General features: G+C 40.9%; 1 protein-coding gene across 1 annotated transcript in view; it reads right to left on the bottom strand.

The window, feature by feature from the left end:
* The window catches only part of col27a1a (collagen, type XXVII, alpha 1a), a gene marked incomplete at both ends in the record, with an annotated part of 67,683 nt that overhangs the window by 8,581 nt on the left and 40,467 nt on the right, over positions 1–18,635 (bottom strand). Inside the window, 19 exons of the mRNA XM_083900108.1 lie at positions 323–376; positions 487–531; positions 1,758–1,802; positions 2,101–2,154; positions 5,474–5,527; positions 6,776–6,829; positions 8,690–8,743; positions 8,840–8,893; positions 8,985–9,029; positions 9,122–9,175; positions 11,109–11,153; positions 11,300–11,353; positions 11,736–11,789; positions 11,882–11,935; positions 13,085–13,138; positions 13,490–13,543; positions 14,425–14,469; positions 14,656–14,709; positions 17,259–17,303. Of these exons, the coding sequence (XP_083756234.1) occupies positions 323–376; positions 487–531; positions 1,758–1,802; positions 2,101–2,154; positions 5,474–5,527; positions 6,776–6,829; positions 8,690–8,743; positions 8,840–8,893; positions 8,985–9,029; positions 9,122–9,175; positions 11,109–11,153; positions 11,300–11,353; positions 11,736–11,789; positions 11,882–11,935; positions 13,085–13,138; positions 13,490–13,543; positions 14,425–14,469; positions 14,656–14,709; positions 17,259–17,303 (972 nt within the window). The remainder of the gene's footprint in view (positions 1–322; positions 377–486; positions 532–1,757; positions 1,803–2,100; positions 2,155–5,473; positions 5,528–6,775; positions 6,830–8,689; positions 8,744–8,839; positions 8,894–8,984; positions 9,030–9,121; positions 9,176–11,108; positions 11,154–11,299; positions 11,354–11,735; positions 11,790–11,881; positions 11,936–13,084; positions 13,139–13,489; positions 13,544–14,424; positions 14,470–14,655; positions 14,710–17,258; positions 17,304–18,635) is intronic.

The raw sequence follows: 18,635 nt of genomic DNA, 5'->3' as shown, positions 1-18,635 counted from the left end.
AGATGTGTGAATGATTATTGAGAATGCCCTTGCTGCTCCACAGGAAACATTTATTACTGACAAATACATATTTTTTAATAAGCACTAATATATGCCTCATTAACTACTTCCTGTTTCTGATATTTTGGAGCTAACAGGACTGGGCAGAGAGAGCCAGTTTGCCGTTTGTTGCCGGAGCGAGAGAGTGAGAGGCGTTAGTAAATCTATGGAAAAGTTTGATAATGGAGACAAGAGAGAGAGAGAAAAGAGGAGTAGTAAAAGGGACAGAGGCGGCAAAAGAGATTGTGATATATAAAGACACAAAAATGGAGATGGATCGTACCGGCTCGCCTGCTATTCCCTTGTCCCCTGGAGGTCCCGAGGGTCCTGTGATTCCCTGGAGACAGAAAGATCAAATTCAGAATGCACAACCATCTTCACTGAATATGTTCAGTTTCACTTTTTTTTCACCACAAGCAGCAGAATGCATCATACACGTGAACTCACGGGAAAACCTTTAGGCCCAGTCTCCCCTGCCTCTCCGATCTTCCCCTGCAGATACAAAAGAAAAACAATGATTAGACAGGATTGATTAGATGAATTAGTGAAATGGTAAATAGTCTGTATTTATATAATGTTTTTCTAGTAGTTTTACACTACACAAAGTTTTTGCCATTCCCACCCATTTATACCCATTTACGCGCAGGTGTGGTTAAGTGTCTTAAGAGTAAAGGTATTGATCTTTAACATGACCTTAATTGAAACGCAGTGCATAAGTCTTAGCCATCACAATTCTATGTTGACCATCCATCCATCCATTATCTACCGCTTTATCCTCCACTGTAGGGTCGCAGGGGGTGCTGTGCCTATCTCAGCTGACATAGGGCGATAGGCGGGGTACACCCTGAACAGTTTGCCAGTCCATCACAGGGCCATATATAGAGACAAACATTCACTCACACTCTCACACCTACGGTCAATTTAAAGTGACCAATTCACCTAATTCTGCTATGTTGACCATACAACATAATTATAACACCCAGGAAATACAGTAAAAAACACATCGGTTTCAAAATAAGAAATCTTTCAGGGAAATAAACTGCTTCTACGGGTCTATGGTTTCAACTATTAATGAAACCTGTGATTACACTTGAACAATAGCACGACCCTGGCTCTCTTAAAACTGGAGTGGAAGATTATTATTATGTTAGTGGTAATGTTAAAATATCTACTGTGAAAAAGTTCTATTACGCCAAGTTTATTACACGTGTGGTATGAGTTAAAGACGTTGACAGTTTGCGACTAACTTTCAGCGACATCATTCAACTGACAGTCAGTCAGACTTTAGCACAGTACTGTATGTTTTATACAGTTTTATATATTTAATTTCCCCCCAAAATGAGTTAAGTTTGAGTAGAGTAGATTTTCAAACTTTTCTATGAATGAAAATTAGTATTTTTCAATAACGTTGACGGTCAGAACATTCTCCCAAGTGGAGTTTTAATTGCAGGCTGAGTAAATATTCTTAAATTTCCCCTGTGAGCTGTGAAACGCACTTTCATGTAAATCTGGCAGAAACCTGGGAGGAGGGGCGGGGGTGGGGGAGGGATACCCTTCGAAAGTCATATGTTGTTTCTGAGTGTGCTCCGCCGCTCTGCTGCTATCATGTCGGCCTACTAAATCATGCCGATGCCTCGCCTCTCCAGAGGAACATAAGCAGCAGAATATATATGACAGGAAGAGGAGGAAAGGCATAAAGGTTCCCAAGTGGGCTTTACCTGTGGTCCAGGGAAACCTAATTTTCCTGGAGGACCGTCAAGACCCTGTGGAGAGAGGGAAGGATGAGAGAGAGCTGTGTGTTGAGAGAAATGTCAGTTTACAGAATATTTTTCATGCCTTTGGAACGGAGGGAGAAGACGTGCAGCTCGCTATGTTTGGTGCTTAAGATCTGTTTTCCCTCTAAAGAATGTATTATATATGCAAGAGGAAATGTTTAGTGTTGCTTTACGATATTCCGTGCTCATTATTCATGTGCCCGAGCAGTGTCACGTTAAGTTTTATACATCAGCGGTGAAATTTTGATGAACTCGCAGAATGAATCAAAATAATCAGGCTTCTTACCTCCTTGCCCTTTAACCCTGTCTCTCCTGTTGGACCATCAGGCCCCATCGCTCCCTGAAACACAAGACAGTTGTCTTTTCACCAACAGAGGTCACTGTAATACAGCCAGACATCCTCACTGTCACTGTAAATAAACATCAACAGCACCCACGATGTGACGATACCTGTGATATGCACTTTGTAGGGAAAATAGGGAAAGATGTGCAAAAGTGAAGGTGTACATACAGTGGCAGTGGAATCTAGTAATGTAGTTTAGTTTAGTTTAATTTAGTAGGATCTCCATTACATTAGGCAATGGCCACTCTTATAATACAATTATAGAATAAAAGGAAATGACAGAAACATGTGGTATGCCATCATTGAATCATACAACTGGAATGATATTACAAATGACAAAGGCTAGATCTTCTTTATGCAAGTAGAATAGTACATAATCAACAAAACTCAATCAAATATGGAAATATAGATGGAAGACAATCTAAGCCGAGTACAGTAGAGCTAAAGCAGAAACTGGTCAGCGCACAAGGAACTATATTTACAGTTTTGCAGATACAGATTCAAACTGCTCACACCTAAACAAACACACACACACACACACACACACACACACACACCCTCCCTGTCAGAACAGTCTGAGAGTTTAGACTACATGGACGCAAGTGTCAAACAAAATCAATCTAATGCTCGTCCATTGAGCAGTGATAATAAATTGAGAGTCGGACAGTGGAGCAGCGCAGTGCATCTGCTCTGCACCTGCAGACACACACGTTTCTCATCTGTGCTGAGGAAGATGTAATCACTGACACTGAGGAAGAGGAGGAGATCCTCAACAGCTCATCATTTTTACGACACTCCATTATCAATCCTAGCTACCAGTGACGTTGACAAATCATAAGTAGTGTCTAAATGGGCACAGTGGGGAGTTTTCCCTGTGGAGAACACCTCTACTTGAAGTGCTATAAGCCTATTATACACAGAACTGGATGAACAGCACTCATTAACATTCCTGTCTGGGCTACCTACTACCCACTGGTTATGTTTACATAGTCTGATTAGTCGATGTGTAAGGAATATTTCACCCCATCGGGCCAAGGAGAAACACTCAAATATCCTCCTTCGAAGCCAATTAATCACACCGAGTTACTTCAATTTGTAACTGACCCTCTTTTCAAACAAAGAGAGAAAAAACCCAGGAGCAGGAATTCAAAAACAATCAAAAACATTTACTCAAAGCGGCTCAATAATAGCCAGCAACTGCTGAGTGGCAGAAATGATGAGCTTGAGATGCTCCGCAATATGGAAAACATTAGCACATCGGGGAGAGATCGGGAGTTACTCGTTAGAAAGGATGATTAGTCAGAGTGGTGATTCCTCGTGGCTGACATCCACGGGTTTGATGCAAATCAAACACAGACAGAGACAACAGAACCCGCTTTCCAGAAAGACTGATGCCAACTTGGAGTAATATTTAGTAAACAACCGAGTTCCATGTTTCCATGAGAGCAAGCCAATTGTTTGTGTTTGTGTCCTCTGCCTCGTGCTAAGTAGATAATATGTGAAAGACATGCGGTTGTAAGTTGTACATAGTTTAATTTCATTCTGAGAAGTGAAATTCAAATCGGCCAACGATATGAAATTACGTTGAAATTGTCTGATAGGTAACAAGTTTTCTTTGATCATATCAGATGTAAAATTGCATCTCTTAAACTAAACGTCATGTTGTTTTGATGTTGGTAGACAATTCAGGACCTCCTTCAACAAAACTGAGTTTATTTCGATGTACTTACAACACTGAGCAACGATAAATTGTGTTTGTTTGGGTGCCAGGTGAGTGTGTGTGTCTTTTGGCCTGCCTCACTCAGGTTTCTAAGCTTGGACTACTCCGAGAAAGTCGTGAAGCAGCAGACAGATTTACTGGCAGTGGAAAGTGCTGACATTGGTATTAATTGAAAACACAGCTGGAGACATGAGCGTGTGTCCAGGGCCAACCACAGCGAGGTCCATCTCCTATGGATGCCTCAGATAGAGAAGCTTTTTTTTTTTTTTATCCCACTTTCCAGCTGGATCATTGGCCTATGGCGATAAAAGATATCTTTTGAAAAAGAATGATTTGTATTCCACGAGAAAGCAAGTCAAGGGACCCGGGGAATTACACCCGCCATCGTTTACTGTATCACACATCATTGCTTCAGCTACAGCCTTCACTGTTATCATTAGTTAGTGTGATAAACTTCTCTTTGAATCCACTTTAATTCCCTCTCTGGAGGGAGAATTCAAGAAACCGTTGGCTATATGTTGTTCCAGGGGCCAAATTTTATGAACAACATTACTTATCTGGTGTAGAGTTTCTGTTTGGTGTACAGCTATTGTCCTATTGTTCCCATGGGACCCAATTGAACTTTTACAGACACTGTAGAACTATCATTTCACAGCTTTTAGGTCTTTACTGGCATCTGTACCTGTAGTACATTAATTATCTTCCGACATCTGACACTGTTTACTCCATCAATTGTAGGAGTGACAGTGAGCGACACAATTGGGAAGATGTAAGTGACAACTCACGAGTTTCTGGAACAAGGCTTATTTACAGTATCACCATGTTCTCTATCATATTAGTGCTGAAAGTGAAACTGTCAGTGTAGTACAGTACAGGTGCACTGACGCTGGAAGCTTTCAGAAAATGTCAGATGTTTACAACTTGTAATGTGGATTCAAAGTAGATATTGAGTTTAACATTATTATAAGTCGCTCTACTTGTAGAGTTAAATATCTAAACACTGCTATCCTGGCTTATGTGGATGCTGCTTTATGAGTCTGGAGCCCTCACCTCCCCAAAAGAGCTGAGTCTTCAATTTTTATTTTTTTATTTTTTTTAAATCCTACCACAAATCGCGTTTCCCCCACTTCACCAAATCCATCTCCCGACACAGCTTACACAAAAGACGGGTCACATTTTCCACATCTAATGTCACGCAGTAAGATTGACGACGGGTCTTTTGTAAAAGTTATTATTGTTCCACTTTTTTTTTTTTAAGAATGAAAAACGACCTGTTTGTTTAACACCACAGGCGGCTCTTTTTTTCAGCAGTTATAATAAGCACTGACTTCTGAAAAAAGGATAAAACAGACTCGTACTTTGAGAGCATGTTATGCAAGCACCCATGTCCATTAAGCGCATGTGTCAGTACAGAGGCAGTCACTTCATTATGTTCACCCACTCCACTTTTTCCAGTAGCTCAACAACAGCAGTAGCATAAGGGCTCACACATAGCAGCACCAAATCAGAAGGTCATGATTTGCTCTTAAAGCTGGGAACTACAATAAACTGAGTGCAGGGCACCAGTCAACACCTACGCTACAAAAACAACCTTACCCTCAAGCCTTTGGGTCCTCTGGTACCGTCTGGCCCGATCGTTCCAGGGGGGCCCTGGTAAACAAAAGAAAAAAGGTGGATGAGGGGGAGAAAAGGTGAACGGGGACAGAATAGACGAGGATAAAACAAAGGTTTGCACTGACAGAGCACAGAGGCCCCTGGTTGTTGACCCACGGGGGGAGTGGGGGGGGGGGGAGCAGCCTGACCTTAGGAAGACACTATGGGGATTGTTGTTAAATCTGTCACTCACGCCAATTAAAGCGCCTGCTCTGGAATCCTGTTCTGAGCTGGTATTTATGTTTGTTTTGGTGGCTCTACGCCCCCCCCCCCCTCTCCTTTCACCAGCGGCAAGGACACGGCGAGGGGGAACAAGAAGGGTAGCAGAGGTAACGTCTAATTGGTTATAGGTGTTGGGCTTTTGACTGACAGGAAGGTAATGCAGGTTCAGCAGGAGGCTGCCACGTCTTATCATACTCTGAGAAAGCTTGTGCTCAAAGCAGACACTGTCTACCCAAATACATCCTCTGTAAACGGAAGGCTACACAGAGCTGCTGAGCATAGCTGGGGAAATCAAAATCAGAATCTTGTTTTTGTTGCCAAGTGTGTCTCTTGAACTGCAGTGTGTGATTTTGCAATATAAACACATATCTGTTACATTCAAAACCATTGTCAAAAAAGTTCACACGACGCTGATTAGGCCTATCATCTCCTGATGACTCTCAGTACAGCGGTGTTTAGAGCTCGCGTCGCCCCGGCAACAAGGGATTCGTTTCACGTCAAGACAGATGAAAGAATCGGCCGTATGGCGCTAGTAGAATGAAATGACAGGAAACGGGTTGGAGTACGGCCCAGGAAAAGTTTCACAAAGTGAATTCCACTGCTCAAAAAAGCTGAATAAATGCTTCTTGCCTTCACCACAAATTGTGCTGCTGGTGTATACACACAAATGCTCCCTTAGTCAGGTGTAATAGTAATAAAAATCACTTTGCAATTAAAACATACAAGGAATTAACGTTGAGGTTTAATATACTTAGTACTTAAATACTTAAGTATAAACAAAAACAACAGGATGAGAACAGTCTGCATATATGGGCAGTGGTGTACGAGGCAGATGAGCAAGTAGCATGTGTATTTGTTGATGAGTGGGATGATGCATCAGAGTCGTTTATAACCAAATGCAATCTATTGGAATCACTTTCCGTTCAAAAGCCTTGAACAAAACCTACACTGAGTCCATATAGTTAAACTTTATCAAGATCATACAGCACTGGTTCAAATTCTGATTAGAAAATGGTGTCTTACTGCTCTTCCTAGTGGTCCTGCAGGTCCAGTCTCCCCTGGTGTCCCTGGGTGACCCTAAAACATGTACACAAACACAGAAACAGGACATTGATTAAAAGTGACAGAAAAACACGCAATTTATGAACTCAGTGAGCACACACAATGAGTAAAGGTTTGGGAACCGTTTGATGTCACTACTACAGTCTCTAAATTAGAAAAATAATAATTTTCTTCAATACATACAAGTATAAATTTATTTTATGAAAGAAATTGTTTTTCATTCATTGCACAAGCAGACGTACATAAGTACAAAAATACATCTGCCTGAAGGCTCCGTGCCCTGGGAAGCACATTTAATGTAGCAATAACAATGTGGGAGAGAGAGAAACAGAACTCGAGGAGATGATTTTATAACTGAAAACATACTGCTTTTGGCCGCTTTTTTTTCCCATTTACGTTTTTTGTTTTTCTTCTGGCCGGGCCATTTGAGAAAGGCTAACTATATAATGGGGAGTACTTTCAGTCTGACTACTTAGATCAGCGGAGTTGCAATAAAATCTAAAGTAATATGCAAACTTATAGAACAGTAGGCAACCCTAATCTCATGACTCCACGGGAGTAAATCATAAATGCCTGCAGTGTGAGCTCTCTCTTAGCAGCGATACGTAGACGACTGCCTGTCAGCTCCATTCAGTTTGTATGATGCCGTCTTTTCCACAGGGTCTGTTTCTGTTTTGCATTTGAAAGAATGGGCCAACAGAGAACTTCCTTACAAGTGTGTGTGTGTGTGTGTGTGGTAAAATCCTCAGAGAAATCCAGCAGGCTGTCAGCCAGCAGGAAACCTCTCTGTGTGTGCCAGGGTGACGACTAAATTCTTGTCCGCTAAAGTCAGTCAAATACGTCGGACGGTCATGTCAGATAAAGAAGCCGCTTGCACAAGAGTGATGGGTATAATTCTGTCAATGGAACATCCACTTTCTTTTCTTACTCGATACCTTTGAGCAAAAATGTCAGTAGCTCTGGTGTTAAAGCATGAGCTGTCGATATGGGCTGTATAAATAAAAGAGATAGAAAAGTGAAACCTAGGAAGTAGGATGGACGCATAGCATAGTTAGCCACCAGGGGGTGACTCTGCTGGTTGAAAGAAAATAAGCTATGTTTGTTTTGAGCCTAATTCTCACTTGATTTATAACATCAATAAACATTTTCCAGAGGCGTTAATGCCATCAATCATTAGTTTCAAGTCTTCATGAATAGACCATGATGTCAATTTTGTAAATGATGTTCCCATATAGAAGAAAACAGATGGTAAAGTACAGCACATATGAGTGTGACTGGTAAAAAAAAACTGATCTGGTCAAATCAAGGCTTCAAAAAGGAAGTGGATTTTGCAACTATGTCCATTTGTGTATACTTCTTCTGTCATAACTTCATGAGGACATTAAATTCAGTTGAGAAAGTAAGTCATAGAAAATGACTTCCACATACTTTCCAAAGCACTGCAGAGAAAACATAGTACGTCACCCTCTTTTCCTGACACAACACATCAGTATATTCCCATGGGAATAAGATGCACAGTTTAATTTAAGGTGCTAATTTTTTTAAGGACATCTTCATGACAGAGTAGAAACTGTATACTCTTAGAAATAAGGGTTCCAAAACGGTCCTTCTACAAGGGCTGAGGTTCTACCTGGATCCATTTGCTTCTGAGAAATCCTTTCCCGAAGAAAGGTTTTTTTCAAGGGTTCTTGGTAACACTAATGGTTCCAGTAAGAACCATTTTGATCCAGAGAACCATTTAAAACCCCTTTCCTGAATAAAGGATTTTAAAAGGCTGCTCCAGGTAGAACCTTTTTATAAAGGTTCTAGAAGTATTTTCAAAATATTCTCTTTATCATACGTAACCCGCTCAGTGTCTTTCTCATCACATCTTACCGTTATTCCCTTTTCTCCAGGTGGTCCGGGAAGGCCCATCTCCCCTCGGTCGCCCTGACAACACACAACGCGACATTCAGTCTTTAAAGTCACCTGATGAGTTAGTGTCCGAAAAATGAATTCACAACATTGGAGAGAAAGGCTTTATACCTTCTCTCCTGCCAGTCCCGCCTCTCCTACAGGTCCGATGAAACCCACCAAGCCCTGAAATACAGAGAATTGATGTTGAATGAATGAACACATAGATATTTAGATGCAAGGTTGTTTTTTTTTAAAAAGTGTCGGGTTTTCTTACTCTTTCTCCCATGAGTCCAACAATTCCTGCGACACCAGACTCCCCCTTCAGAGACAAACACATGTCTGTCATTTGTTCACAAAGAATAACTTTACTCTTTGAAAAATGTACATGGACGTCATTTTTTTTTTATTCACCTTCAATCCCTCTGGTCCGACCTTCCCAGGAAATCCTTTTCTGCCCATTCGTCCCTGAAACAGGTCGTAGCACAGAGTGATGCAAAGTGAATAACAGACTTAATAAACTTAGCACATCATTAACGTTCATCACATAATGGAGAGGGAATACTATGAAATAACAGTTTGGAGTGAGAGCAAGTCTGCAGCTGCTGCAGCGACATGCTGCTGAAATATGTACAGGTGATTCTGACAGTACGTTCTGGCAGGCTGTGAAAGTGTACGACGATAATGTTCCTCTTGGACAACCCTAATTTCCAGGCTTAAGATGGGGCTCTAAGAGCTTTTTTACAAGCTATAACTCTAGGTCAGAAATATCTACAGACTGAATGACTCAACAGTTCCGATGTTTTACCCCAGAAAGTTGGCAGCTTTGAAAAGAAAGAGCAGCATAACACAGCATTTTACTAGGAGTAACACTAAAAGCAGATTTTTGTCGTAACATGAGAATTAATATAAGCTGACCAGGATTTGTGACTTCTTTTCACCCGATCTAGATTTATGTCTGAATGACCACATTAACCTGGGCAACAACACAAAGAAATTGTAAAATAAAAAAGAGAAACTGCTCCATGAGTGTGGGGGGAGATGGTGAAAACTGAGGACTGAAATACAGCAATGGTGTCAGCATCCGAGCAGGGCAGTGAAAAGAAAAAAAAAAGAAGCTAAAAGACAGCTGTTTGAGGAGGCGTATGAGGTGGAGGAGTAGGTGGAAGGATCTGTGTGGCACCTGGCCAGAGATCAATCACTGCTCCTGAAGGAGTCATACACCACTTCCCCTCAGACAGATGGAAGAGAGGACGGTCAGGGAAGAAGGACGGGAGGTGGGGAGTTCAGGAGTACAGTCGGGAGTGAGAGACGGTTCAGGATGACTCGGAGCAAGATAAACACACACACAAAGACAAACAGGTACTAAAATCCAGGATAGAGCAAAAACAAATCTATCTATCTCTGCCTCAAGCCCTTAAATCTTACCGTCCACAAACATGATGATGGCTGTTAACACCACCTAGTGGCTAAACGCAGGGGTTGCATGCAGTCCTTGGTTTTTAAGAGGACAATCATCCAGAGATGGAGATATTTCAACTTCAATCAAACACCAACTACACACACATGTAAAGTGTCTACAAGGATGAGCTACTTTGTTATCTTAAAGACATTTGAGTTGAACTCTTACTGTAGCACAATAGAACTGGAGATGCTGTATATACCGTCCAAGTGGCTGTGACCTAAAGCACAGTACACATGCTTTAGGTTCAGTCATGTTGTTAACAGCAGGCTGATGTCACTCATTCTATGTCCTCCTCTATTAGAGTTCAATCAGACGAGGCTGTGAGAGTTCCTTTGTGTTGCAACCAGGCAGTGAACTGGTTCCTTCTGCTGTGAGTCATACCCATGGATTTTAATGTCATACTGCAGTCGTGTTTCCATACAATAAGGGACGTTTCTATCCCCCCCCCTTCTCCCTCTCTCTCTGAAGTTTGCCACAGATACACAGAGGATGTCCAAAACCACAATGATGCACACAATGGATGGTTTGATTGTTTTGTGCTGGAAACGTTTGAAATAAATAAGCCAACTTACCAAGAAGAGTACACAAATACACGCACGGACTTCCTCCATGCATAATATTCTCTGTTTTCTATGTTATGCTGCTTTGATGCACACAAGCAGAAGGCTTAGAGTGCTCTTGGGTCTTGGCTGCCTTAAAAAAGCTTGCTAAACACAGTTCACTAAACCCTTTATTCTCCAGCCTCTGATGCAGATTTGTATTTGCTTTGAGCGTATTTAAGCTCATCATGATACATTGTAATTTGCATTTATCTCTTAAAGGAAGAAACACTCATATAAGGCATTGGGTCTCAAAGAGAGAAGCAAGACATCCAGGCGTAATGTTTGAAAATCATCAATCAGCTAAGACACATCAGGTGTTTGTCTAATTACTCACTTCCAGTCCTGTTGGGCCTGCTGGTCCAATCGGGCCTTCATCTCCCTGGAAACAGATGATATTGACTTTAGGATAAATTATGTTTGGGGACAAAGAGCAGCCCTCAGCAAAGAAGAAAAGTAATATTGTGCCATAAAACCTTTAATGCATTTTGGCACTTTATGGTTATTCTGATGTGAATGTTGTCTTACCTCCAAGCCAGGCAACCCACGAGGTCCTGGTAAACCTCTGGCCCCTAGTTTCCCCTGGAAGGAGAAAAAAACAGGAAAAATGAACGTGAGTGTGTGAAGGCAACTGTTTTATTTACACATTTGTTTATAGCCATGGTTGTGGTGGCATGGCTCTGAGGAGAGCAGTGTTGGTTTGTGAGTGACTTAGTTCACCACTGTGGTCCACACTGAACTATCTGAACAACTACTGGAAAAATCACCTTGAAAATATATACAGACAGTCATTATTCCAGGAGGAGGAATACTTTTTGAGTCTTTGACCTTACGAATATGTTTGCTGATGAAAGCAGCTGTATTTGATATTTTGTTCATATGATAATGAACATGGTAAAGTATTAAACATATCAACATTGCATTGTTATTGTTATTGTTAGCATACTCTTGTTTAAATACTCACCTTCGGTCCTTCAAGGCCGTTCTCTCCTGGCGGTCCCATGTCACCAGGAAAGCCCTGTCGTGATGAACGAAAAACGGATTTGATTGTCTCTTTTTAAAACAGGCACACATTTTAAATAAAGCCAATAAATATATAAAACAACAAACCTCAAGGCCCGCAGGTCCAGATGCACCATCAGGTCCTCTCTCCCCTTGCTTGCCCTGTCACAAAAAAAAAAAATGAAAAAAAAATGAAAACATGTGAGAAAGATTTGTGGAAATACAGTTCTTCACTCTTGTGTTGAGAGTGTGATGAGAGGAGTTACACCATTTGCAATCCTATCCAATACATGTCAGGATATATACTAGACAGCTGCTGGTTGACTTTTTGTAACACAAAGGCTGGAAACGGGCTGGCAACAGCCAGCCAAAAGTTGCAAAAGCTGCCTCATATTACTGTAGGTATCTGCGTACAGTCAGCAAACTCAACACATGACAGTGATGATGGCATTTGGGTGGGTTTCTTCTTCTGTCATTATTTTTCTTGGTTGAGAGCAGTGATTTCATTCAGTGTCTAATGTTGGCAGTCGGAACTTTAGGAAACAATGTGATCAGTAAAGAAATCCTCCTGTATGAAGCATATAAAGCCACAATTTGTTGTTTATATACATGTGCTTTAGAGCAGAGGTCTGAAACACAGCCTGTGGGCCACCAATCAATTTCATTTGATAGAGTCAGAATTATTATCATTTTGTCATTTTTTTTTTAGCTTTGAGTTTGAGAGCCACGCTTTAGAGCACGTGTCAAACTCAAGGCTCGGGGGCCAGATGTGGCCCGCCACGCCATTTTATGTTGCCCTCGAGTGATTAATTGGTCTTAAAAATCTGTGTTGAAATAGGTCTATGCTGCTTTAAGGCGTGTGTTGTTGACCATAAACTACATTTCCCACAATGCATGGCGATTGCGTTACCCGCAAAGTGACGGCACTGCCACTAGATCGCAGTGTATCATTATATACGCGTCATGCGACAAGTGAAATTGAATAAGTAATAAATACAGAAAGTTATTTAGTAGGTAGAGTAGTTACCATTATTTTACATTATATTTGGTTACATTTAGTTACATTTATTCTGTATGACAGTTACATCTGGCCCTTTGAGGGTAACCATTATGCTGATGTGGCCCTCAGTGAAAATGAGTTTGACACCCCTGCTTTAGAGGGTTGCAATGTTACATATTAAGTAAACAAATATGTAAGGCCCAGGCAAATACCTGTACCTTTGGACAGAAGTAGGTCATTTCCAGGCTTAATGCAAAGCTAAGGCAGCTGGCTGTAGCCAGAACATCCGAAGCTAAAAAGCCAGACCCTACCTGTGGTCCTGGTTTTCCACGGATGCCTGGTAACCCTGGAGCTCCTTGGATGCCCTGTCCAACACAAACACAACATATAAAAAAACTATGACAATATTGAGAGGCAAAAAGCAGAAGATTTATTTTCAAGTGTAACAGGCATTAGACGTGGACCGGGGTTCTCTAATCTCTCGGGAAGATAGTTCTATGATTCTACAAGGATTAGATTTTTGCTGACACACAGACAAATGATTGTTAACAAAAGAATTTCCATAAGCTGGATGGTGCACATCTGGCCAAGTCATTTTTGCAAAGGCAGTTCTACAACAAAGGCCGTGTGTCTCTAAGTGAGCGTGTGCTGGAGGAAGCATGCGGGGAACGGACTGATGAGGGAAAAGGATGTGCAAGTATGCGGTGGTGGGCTACCTTGTCTCCTTTGTACCCGATATCCCCTTGTGCTCCAGGAATCCCAATTTCACCCTGATGGGAACAGGAGGAGATGGACACATGGGGGGGGGGGGGGAAGATGGATGACATACAGACAGAAAGGGAGACAAAAGGTAAAATATTAGGGAGAATTTTAACTTTCAACTCAGTTGCACATAAACACAACATTTTTAAGTCATTGTATGAAAGGTGCAGAGTGTATTTTACACGTGTATGTTTTCTATAGTATAAGTGTAATAATGTTAATTTGACAGAAAGCAACCTCATAAATGAATGTTGCTAAATTGTACACCTTGAAGTACGTTTTTATGTTGTGCCAGTCTGTCTCAATTATCACGTTTTAACTTTACACTGGTACAGAATTATTTTTATATGCCTATTTCAAGGTCAAAGGCTCTATATTATAATTATACTTAAACCTGTTGGATCATGGGTCTTAATGGGTCGTAATTTGTGGTAATAGTGTTGAAGGACAGATGAAGCCGTTTCCACATCTCACTTACTTTTCAGTTTATCATTCAAATCATTTTCTTTTTAATTAAGATGAAAAGAAACTAGTCTAGCTCGAGTTAGCGGAATCTTCCTACTCTCTAGTCTTCAACTAAGGAAAAATTAAAGGTGGGTTAGATTCTTTACACATATCAGATATTCCTGTAATAGTCCCTCTATTGGGAAAACTGCGATTACAGCTGATTTCATGAAAATGATGGAGGAGTTGTTAATATTGGTGGTTAACAATGAAACCTGTAAGATCTCATGCTGTATAAACCTACATATAAACATTAAGTCTGGTTGAGAGTGGCTCCTCATGCAAACATGCTCTAAGTCACTGACGGCTGCTGGAGGATGCAAAGAGGTACATATTTATCACATGCTGCTCAAAACCAGGCCAATAACAGGAATATTCAGATCACCTTATCACCTTTCAGTCCGGGTTCTCCTTCATTTCCGGGCACCCCCTGAAACAAGCAGCGACACATGGGTTAGTTAAAAAGCCTGATTCAGTCCCACCATCCTTTACTCACTTCATCATCCATTATATTGTTGTATATCATTCACAATTTGAGTAGACGTCAGTCCAAACAAGATTATTTTAAATAAAGGAGAGAAGGTACAGTTTCCATTCGGTATACTTGTGAGATTACCTTCAGTCCATTCGGTCCTGGAGGGCCCATCTCTCCCAGAGGTCCCATATCACCCTGAAGTCAGGACACAGACCAAATAAAATTCACTCATGGTATATGCACAAGTGCTGACACACACTCAGCGGTTTTCCTTCCAGATTATTCATATGATGATGATGATGATGATGATTATATTGCACACAAAAAACAAAACAATGGATGATATGATGTTTGATACCTTTGGAGATAAGGAATAGATTTGAAGATAAAAATGAATAAAAATGAATAAAAGCTCCAAATAATTCACTGGAAAATAAACCAGCTCTGGGATCCATTGCTCAGAGCAGGAGACGGATTAAAAAAAAAAACATTATAGTCCTGAAGGCAAAAGGGAACTGTATTTTATTAAGGATCAGTTATTCAGGCCCATTAAAATACTTTAACGGATCATCTGTTGTTGTTGTTTTTTTGTCAGAGAGTGAAAGACAGGCAGAGAGAAAAGAAAGAGAGGCAGGATTGTAGCACTATTGTGATGTCCTCTCCACATCGAAGGCTGCTCGTGGTTATCTTATTTTTATTTTCTGCAGCGCTGCATTTCCTGCTTGCAAAGTGAAGACTGACGTATCAGCATGTGCGACACAGGGTTTTATTGTTTTAAACGCCATGAATTACTCACAAGCTCATTTTGTATCGAGAGGTTGACAAGTTTTCAAAAAGCGTGACTAAAGTCTTTAAGGCGTCTTGCAGACGTCTAGAAGGCCCACTGATAATTCGCTGTCTCAGCCAACTACATATTTGCTGCTAACTCATCCAGAACAGGAACAAATGTGTTTTGCAGTCAATATATTGCACCTTTTATTGTCTTAATTGAATTCAGTTTTGTGGAATAGTCATCCATGTCTGCCACAGTCCAGACTTTTATGTGTTTCTCAGTATAGCTGTGTTTAGGACTCATTTTGCCCAGCAACATCCCAGTGCGGCACACATGAAGAGATTTATTTTATGTCACGAAAGAGGCAGGCTGCAAACAGTTTGGGGCATCAACTACACATATGACGCATTGACTGCTGGAGAATAACTTAATTTTGCGCCCCCTAATCCATTTTAGTAACTTCATGGAATGTTACTATGTAGAATAACATTTTGTAACTGTCTATCATTTTCTGAAATATGGATATAAATGATCAAATACAAAAATAATGCTTCAGAATCAGGGCAATGTCAACTTTAGTGTGTTTTATTCTTTATCTATCTATCTATCTATCTATCTATCTATCTATACATACATATATATGCCTAAAATAAGGGTTCCAAAAGTGTCCTTCTAGAAGGGCTGAGGTTCTACATGGAACCATTTGCTTCTGAAAAAACGTTTCCCGAAGAAAGAGTTTTTCTAGGGTTCTTGGTAACAAGAACAAGAACCATTTTGATCCAGAGAACCCTTTAAACCCCCTTTCCTAAATAAAGAGTTCTAAAAGGGTTCTTGGTGGAACCCTCCAAAAGGTTTCCAGGTGGTTCTACCCTAAAAATGTTATACCTGGAGCCAAAAGGGTTCTCCTAAGAGGACAAGCCGAAGAATCTTATATGGATCGAGTTTGACTGAAGCACCCACTTATGTTTTAGAAAATAATTCTAAAAAACTTGGTCATTCAGCAGTTTGATATGATAAATGTTTTTTTGTCTTCATCTACCCATATAAATGTTCATATAAACAACAACAAAACAAACAAATCAACAAAAGTCACTAGAAGTTACGGCCTGTAGCTTTAAGCAGAGAATTGTGTGTGTGTGTGGAAGGTAGGGGCTTAGACAACCTTTCCTTATCATTCTAGGTTGCCTACATGTTAACTCTTTCCCCTTTTCAGCGCTGCTTGTTGCCTTGATTGAGGCCTGCAGTCCTGCGAGAAGCTTACTTATGTATTTATATCCGTGAAGCACAGGCCCGGCGCTGCTGGTGTGCACTGTACATTAAACTGTCTGGTCGGATGGATGCGGAGGACACGGAGCTCGGCGTAGAGCTGTAATCAGAGGTCCCCCAATTACAGGGCCACTACCACCACCGGTGGCCTAGAATAGACTGGGAGGAGCAGGAGCAGCGACGGGGCGAAGACGGGACACGACAAGAGAAACCAGGGAGACATTATAATCAGACCCAATTATGTGGCTGTTGGGCTGGGCAGGCATGGCGGACAAGGTGATAGGTGGGTGGGGATGGGAGTCTCTACTCAGAAACAGTTAATGAGAAAGGGATTCAAAAAGAAAACAGGACGCCTCGTTAAGGTCTGTGTTGGCGATAAGAAATGACTGTCACTTCTCCTCCTCTCATAAGAGGTTAAATAAAGACAAACTGCAGACTAGAGTCATGGCAAAATAACTATCTTCTATCTTCAGAGTCACTACAATCACTACAGTGGTTTAAAATGCCTGCAGAGAGTGGTTAGCTTTCCATTAGATGACTGGCAGTGAACAGTAAACGATGATGAGAGCCTTTTTTTTCAATGCACTAGGCATCTGATTTTACATTTAAACTCACAATTTATGGAATGCATGCTCCGAAAACACACTGTTTACAATCTAGGAGAGCACACGTACGACACGCTGAAATGCACAAAAGTGTTACTCACAATCAGTCCAAGGACTCCGTTTGGACCAGGGGCTCCCATGTCACCCTAGTCAGAAAGGAGGAGAGAAAGTGAGATGAAGGGAGAGGTGGACGGAGCAAGTTACTGGGGTTATTGGCTCTTTTTTAAACAAACATGCTCAGAAGAGTGGCTCAGTGTTCACCTCAGCTTATGAGAGGGGGCTGTATGCACGTGTGTGTGTGTGTGTGTGTGTGTGTGTGGGACTGAGGTGACGGTGGAGGGGATGCAAGTCCATCGCATGAGAGTGTATTTTTCGGATCTACAGGTTGGTAGAGATGAATTATTACAGATATTTATGGGTGAAGAGGATACATCATTGTGTCTTTGATGATCCCCAGACTGAGCGTGAGACATATTATTTATAATAAATTAGTATAAACATTCATTGTTTCAAGACGATTCATCTATATGATTCCTGGCTTTTCCTCTGGCACCATTATAACGGTTAATGAATGGTTAAACTGAGATAGTGGAGAAAAACTCTCCGAAAAGAGCAGTCAGTATGACTGAAGACGTTTGCTTGTTTAAGATTAAAGCAGGATTTCCTCCTTTTTTTTTTTTTTTTTTTATTTCATTAAAAATGAGCCGTCTCCTTTTCAGAGACTTTTCCCTGGTGTGCTCTTAGGTTTTACAGATAAGGACAAAGACCTTCTTTTTCTCAAAGGAAGAGACGACAAAGAATGTATAAGAAGTACAGTGTATAATCTCGAATGCACAGATTATTCTAAATATACACAAACATCCAGTGAATAAGTAACAAAAATGAGGCATCACAGTGTGTAAGAAAGGATTCATTTTGAGTTCAGTTTGAGTGACAAACTCAGAGCCTGTTTATTTGTGTTAGTTAAAAGGCAGCATGTGTTTTTATTTTAGGGCTTTTCACTCTGGTTGATGAAGAATTACAGTACATCTCAAAATGTATGAAACTACTATGATCTTTCTGATTTCTTCCACGTGGACAGACATTTAACAGACTCTTCGTTGATCTACTGTTGCTTAAGTAGGAATAATTAGTCAAAATGACATCCTATTACATCATTTAGTATTCTTGGGTATCACTTCCTAATAATATGGTGTATACAGTATGGTGTGTGCTGGTGGCCAGTTTACAGAGGTGGATGGAAAAGGTTGCATTTGGGAGCTAAACCAGCCAACTGCCCAAGTGAAACTTGCAAAATGTGCACCAGAGAACGAGATAGGATGAAACGAGATACGGCAATAAAATGTGTACAAAGTCAAAAGAAAATATTCAATTAGAACGGGCAAACAGCAGGACTGCCAGATGATTTACCCACAGGCACTGCCAAAATGTCACAGTACTAAAAACAGGGGAGTGCGTGTGTTTATGAGTGTGAGCAT

Source organism: Microchirus variegatus, assembly GCF_963457635.1.
Source record: "Microchirus variegatus genome assembly, chromosome: 1".
NCBI lineage: Eukaryota > Metazoa > Chordata > Actinopteri > Pleuronectiformes > Soleidae > Microchirus > Microchirus variegatus.
Note: the sequence above shows the minus strand (reverse complement) of the source record. Positions and strands in the feature narration are given on the sequence as shown.